Source organism: Melospiza georgiana, chromosome 21, assembly GCF_028018845.1.
Source record: "Melospiza georgiana isolate bMelGeo1 chromosome 21, bMelGeo1.pri, whole genome shotgun sequence".
NCBI lineage: Eukaryota > Metazoa > Chordata > Aves > Passeriformes > Passerellidae > Melospiza > Melospiza georgiana.
The window spans coordinates 395,089-401,088 of record NC_080450.1 but is presented as its reverse complement, the minus strand read 5'-3'; the positions used below and the strand labels follow the sequence as shown (position 1 = coordinate 401,088).

The 6,000-nt window shown below is 67.4% G+C and overlaps 1 protein-coding gene across 1 annotated transcript; it reads left to right on the top strand.

The window, feature by feature from the left end:
• The first annotated feature begins 787 nt into the window (after positions 1-787).
• Positions 788-4,396, top strand: GCGR (glucagon receptor). Its single transcript, XM_058038896.1, has 13 exons — positions 788-983; positions 1,342-1,438; positions 1,566-1,673; positions 1,894-2,015; positions 2,113-2,219; positions 2,309-2,462; positions 2,610-2,769; positions 2,843-2,903; positions 3,136-3,205; positions 3,357-3,445; positions 3,577-3,715; positions 3,808-3,849; positions 4,046-4,396. The coding sequence occupies exons 1-13, from the start codon at positions 915-917 to the stop codon at positions 4,328-4,330; spliced, it is 1,503 nt and encodes a 500-aa protein (XP_057894879.1). The 5' UTR covers positions 788-914; the 3' UTR covers positions 4,331-4,396.
• Positions 4,397-6,000: the final 1,604 nt, after the last annotated feature.

Here is a 6,000-nt window from a genome sequence, read left to right as displayed (position 1 = left end):
GTGCCAGGGGAGCCCAGGGGCTGCGGCCGTGCTGCCGTGCCCGCGCTGGCCCTGGCACCGCTGCCCGCGCCCCCGGCCCGCCTGCCCTCACCCCACACATTGGGCTGTGCCAAAATGGGCCCTTGTGGGAAGAGCCAAAATCCTGCTCAGGAGCCCCATAACCGGCTTAGGGCTGGAGGGAATTACAGCACCTCGTGAGCCACGGCCTGTGGAGCGCCCAGAGCCCCAGCTCACTGCCCTGGGCTGGGGGAGATGGAGCCACAGCTGAGCTTGTCCCAGGCCCACAGCAGCCCCACGAGCCAGGATCCCTGCGGGTCAATGGCAGTGTCCCTGCCCTGCTGCCCCGTGCCCTCCCTGGCCGTCCCTGGGGTGCTGCTGCCAGACCATGTGCCCAGGTGCCAGCCTGAGGGGGTGCTCAGGGGTCCCCTCTGCCACGGGGGTCTGCATTCTCAGACTCAGCAGTGATGCCCAGCGGGGCCCCAGCAGCAGCGTGGGGTGGCACCAGCCCAGGTTTCCTCTGAGGGTCTGGGGGCAGCACTGCCACTGCACTCCAGCCACACAGGGGCTGAAACTGCCTTGGCAGCTTCTCCTGAAACTTGCAGGAGAACCTGCATGGTCACCGTCCCAGTGCCTTCCTGGGGAGGATAATACAGGCACTTGGTGCAAAAATGAGTGAACAAATATCTGAATGTGGACACCAAGCAGGGCCAGGTGGGGATGGGGACAGGCTCTGTGCCAGAGCAGCCGTCTCCAGCCCCACCTGCCCTAGCCCCATCTCCCCCAGCTGTGTCCCAGGAGTCCTCGTGACCAGGAGTCTTGCACAGGGCTGCCCACATGCCAGGGCCGGCACCCCCAGGCTGGAGAAGCTGCTGAGGGCCAGTAGGAAGCCGTGTGCCCTGCGCTGTGTCCCATGCATGGGGTCCAGAGGAGGGATGTCCCAGCCACGTCTCCTCACCCTGCTGGTGCTGCTGCTCTGCTGCCAGGTAAGGATGAGCTGTCACACACGAGGGTGCTCTGCCCCACGCTCAGCCCAGTACCCACGCAGGACTGCCACCGAGCCACCCATTGCACTGCATGCCCTCACCATGGCACGTGGTACAGCCTCTGGTGCCCCTCTGTGCCTCCTCGTGGCGTGGCGTGGCTCAGAATGGCATAGCGTGGCTCAGAATGGCATGGCATGGCTCAGAATGGCACGGCGTGGCTCAGAATGGCACGGCGTGGCTCAGAATGGCATGGCACGGCACGGCATGTTCGGCAGCACCAGCTGGGGTCACTGCCTGGCTCAGCACGGTGCCCCCTGCGAGCAGGACACGGGTGACGGGTGGTCCCTGGTGCCCGCAGGGTCCCTCTGCCCAGATCACGGATAACGTCGTGGAGAGGTGGAAGGAGTACAGCGAGGAGTGCCAGCGCAACATGAGCCGCCAGCCCGCGCCCACGGGTCAGTGCCCGCGGCCCCCCGGGTCCTGTGGGATGGGGATGGGGCCCGGAGCCAGCGCAGGGCCCGGCAGGATGGGGGCAGGCAGAGGGGCAGGGAGGGGGAGGCCAAAGCTCCTGTCCTCCTGCAGAGCTGGTCTGTAACCGCACCTTCGACAAGTTCTCCTGCTGGCCCGACACGATGCCCAACAGCACAGCCAGCGTGCCCTGCCCCTGGTTCCTGCCCTGGTACCAGAAAGGTAACGCGGGGAGGGGCGTGTGCACGTGCACCTGGGCGGTGTGTGCAGCTGTGCAGTGTGTGCAGGTGTGCTCTGTGAGTGTGCACCTGTGCAGTGTGTTCCCACGCGTGTGCAGCTGTGCTGGGACACCTGTGTGCTGTGTGCATGTGCTGCTGTCACACCGGGGCCGGTGCACGCTGCCCACGGGGGCTGGCACTGCTCACCATCCCTCCCCTCGCAGTGAAGCACAGACACGTCTTCAAGACCTGTGGGCCGGACGGACAGTGGGTGACAGGCCCGCGGGGACAGTCCCTGCGCGATGCCACACAGTGTGAGCAGGATGACGAGGACCTGAAGGCGCAGGTGGGCAGACCTGGGCAGCAGGGGTGTGGGGGTCCCTGCCTGCCCCCCTGCCTGCCCTCCGTCTGCCCCTGCCCTCACTCGCTCCCTCCTCTTCCAGGAAAAGTTTGCCAGGACCTATGGCAGCTTCAAGGTGATGTACACTGTGGGCTACTCTGTGTCGCTGTGTGCGCTGCTGCTCGCCCTGGCCCTGCTGCTGGGCTTCAGGTGGGACTTTGGGCATGGCTGTCCCCAGGCTGGGCAGGGGGAGGCCGGGGCCCACGCACGGGCATTGACAATGGCCCCCAAATCCACAGCAAGCTGCACTGCATGAGGAACTACATCCACATGAACCTGTTCGCCTCCTTCATCCTGAAGGGCGTCTCCGTGCTGGTCATCGACGCCCTGCTCAAAACCCACTACAGCGACAAGATCGACGGCTACAACGTGCAAGTGTGGCTGAGCGACGAGGTCAGCGCAGGGACAGGGATGGGGACAGGGACAGGGATGGGGACAGGGACAGGCACAGGGACAGGCAGTGCTGTGGAGCTGGGGGCTCTGGTGGGGCTGGGGGCACAGGCACACACACAGTGCTGCAGCCCTGACCCCTGCCCACAGGCAGCTGCAGGCTGCAGGGCAGCCACGGTCTTCATGCAGTACGGCATCGTGGCCAACTACTGCTGGCTGCTGGTGGAAGGCATCTACCTGCACAACCTGCTGGTGGTGGCCGTCTTCTCCGAGAGGAGCTACTTCACCCTCTACCTGTGCATCGGCTGGGGTGAGTGTGGGCGGGCTGGGCCCTGACCTGTGCCCTGCTGTGCCTCACCCGTGCTCTGCTCCCCTCCCCTCAGGGGCACCCATGCTGTTCCTCATTCCCTGGGTCATTGTGAAGTTCCTCTACGAGAACATCCAGTGAGTACCAGCTCCAGCTGCTGGCTGGCGGGGGGCACAGGGCACAGGGAGGTGCGTGGGGGACTCTAGGGACGTTGTGCTGGTTCTGGAGTCACTCCACACCGTTGCCCATGGCAAGGAGCAGGGTTCTGGGCCTTAGTGCTTGCTTGACTCAGGCTGCCAATCCATGCCAGTCTCCAGCAGCTGCCTGGTCAAGGGGCTTCCTGGCAGTCCCCATCTGTCCGTTCTGCAGGTGCTGGTCCACGAACAACAACATGGGCTTCTGGTGGATCCTTCGCTTCCCCGTGTTCCTGGCCATCCTGGTGAGCCCCCTGCAGCCCCTCTCCACATCTGCGTCACAGGCCCCAGCATGGCTGTGGAGGGGGTGCCCAGGGCAGGGGAGCAGAGGCGTCCTTGTCTGCCCCTCCTCTGGCTCTGCCTGTGCCCCTGACGGCTCACTCCGTTCCTTTGCAGATCAACTTCTTCATCTTCATCCGCATCATTCAGATCCTCGTTTCCAAGCTCCGTGCGCACCAGATGCGCTACACTGACTACAAGTTCAGGTGGGTGCTGGACGTGGCTGTACACTGTGGGGTTACACTGTGGGGGAACACTGTAGGGTACACTGTGGTGTGGATCCCGTGTCCCCACGGCACACAGGGCTGCGTGCCCACCCGTGACCCTCGTCCCACAGGCTGGCCAGGTCCACGCTGACGCTGATCCCGCTGCTGGGCATCCACGAGGTGGTCTTTGCCTTCATCACGGACGAGCACGCCCAGGGCACACTGCGCTACGTCAAGCTCTTCTTCGATCTCTTCCTGAGCTCCTTCCAGGTGAGCCCAGCCCTCCTTGGGGACACGCAGTCTCAGGAGGGACTGGACTGAGGTCTGGTTTTGCTCTTCACGCCTCTCCTCCACCTTCCCAGGGTTTGCTGGTGGCCATTCTCTACTGCTTCGTCAACAAGGAGGTGAGCAGGACAGTGGGGCACGGGCAGGGGGGCACGGGCAGCGGGGGCATGGACAGGGGGCATGAGCAATGGAGGGCATGGGCAGCGGGGGCACGGGCAGGGGGGCACAGGCAATAGGGGGCATGGGCAGCGGGGCACAGACAGCAGGGTCACAGACAGAGAGGGCACAGGCTCCCACTGACAGCTGCTCCCGCAGGTGCAGGCAGAGCTGCTGAAGCGCTGGCAGCGCTGGAAGCTGGGCAAGGACCTGGCTGAGGAGTACAAGCACACCTACAGCCACGCACCCAGCGCCCGCAACGGCGCGGGCAGCACCTGCGAGAAGCACCAGCTGGTGAGCGGCTGCACCAACGGGCTGGGGCGCAGCCTGGGCCCCCCGGGCGGCTCCCAGCGCCTGGAGAGGGGCGCCGCAGAGCACCTCGCCCTCGGGGGCCACCACCACTGCTACGAGTTCCCGGAGACCACGGCCGAGAGCCACTTCTGAGCCCGCAGCCAGCTGCGAGGGCTGCGCTGAGCCGCGCCCGGCCCCGTCCACCCCTGGTGCCTGGGCACACGGACACAGTGAGGCAGGCAAGGGGCACCTGGACCTCTGGAAGGGAGAACTGTGGGGCCAGGGGGATCTGTAGGGGGGGAGTTTGTCCTGTGGTGCTTCCTCGTGCACCTTCGAGTCCCCGTGCACAGTGCTGTAATTTATCTGTCATATCTGTAAATAGGTGTGGGCCCGTGCCGGGCTGCAGGGCCAGCTCTGTGTGTGCCTTGCTGTGGGGACTGGGGACTCTGGGGACATTGGATGTGTGTGGGCCATGCTCCTAAGCACCCCATGGATGCTCCACAGCCATGGATGGGGAGCTGAGTGACCCGGCAGGGATGGGATGCTCCGAAAGACAGCCCCACTGCCGGCCCCACTGCCTGCCCCACGGCCTGCCCCACCTCCTGCCCCAGCCCAGCCCCACTGCCTGCCCCACGGCCTGCCCCAGCCCAGCCCCACTGCCTGCCCCACTGCCTGCCCCACGGCCTGCCCCACTGCCTGCCCCACTGCCTGCCCCACGGCCTGCCCCACCTCCTGCCCCACGGCCTGCCCCACTGCCTGCCCCACTGCCTGCCCCACGGCCTGCCCCAGCCCCGCACAGGTGAGGCGGCAGACGTGCAGCCGCTGCAGCGCTGCCGGCCGGGGGCAGCTCCAGCTCCCCAGCACGCGCTTTCCTTTGGCCGCTAATCGGCTCTGTCCTCTCGCTGCCAGGAGCCCTTAATTAAATCATTTGGCTCTGCCCGCGGCACCCCCGCTCTCCCGGTCGCTGCCCGGGCCGTGGCCGGGCACCAGCCGGCGGCAGCGCTGGCTCGGTGAGCGCCGCGGGGTGCGGGGCTGCCGGAGCCCGGTGCCGGCCCGGGGCTGCGGGCGGCGGGCTCACGCCGTGCCCTAAGAGGCTTGTGCTGCGCACATGAGCGCTAAGCCCGGATGCCGCAGCTTTGGGCGCCACAATCGCCTGGTGTGTGGGGATTAGGCCGGTGCTGCTCCCCGGCCGGGCTCGCCCTGCCCGAGGGTGGCGGCGGGACGGACAGCCGCCCTGCCGTGACCCCGCCGCCCGCGGACCGTGGGCACTGCCCGGCACCGTCACTCAGCGTTCCCGTGCGGGTGACGGCCCCGGCTGCCCGAGGCCCGCACCCAGCCCGGCGCAGGGGCTGAGAGCTGGGAGTCCCACCGGGGAACACCGGGCAGGCGCTGCCCTCGGTAAATCGCACCCAGCCGCAGCACCGCCCGCCCGGCCGCGGCCCCGACAGCCGCGGGTCCCCCGGAACCCACGGCTCCCCGGCACCCACGGCTGCCCTCACGCCCACGGCTGCCCTGGCACCCTCGGGAGCCGCGCTGCCTGCAGGCTCCCGGCCACAGCGAGGCACCGACGGGGCTGGCGTGGCACCGCCAAAGAAGCCATGGCCCGGGCCACGCAGAGCTTGGCTCCGGCAGCAGAGCCCAGCCCAGCGCACAGTAATTTTCCTCTGTTTACTCGACAACTCGCTGTCTGCCCTGGCCGAGCAGGAGCCGGCGCCCGAGAGGCAGAGCAGCGCTGGCAGCGGGGATGGGAGCAGCAGAGCCTGGCACAGAGGCTCTGGGCGGCGGGGCTCGGGGCCGTGGGGCAGGGGCAGCGGCGCCGCGGA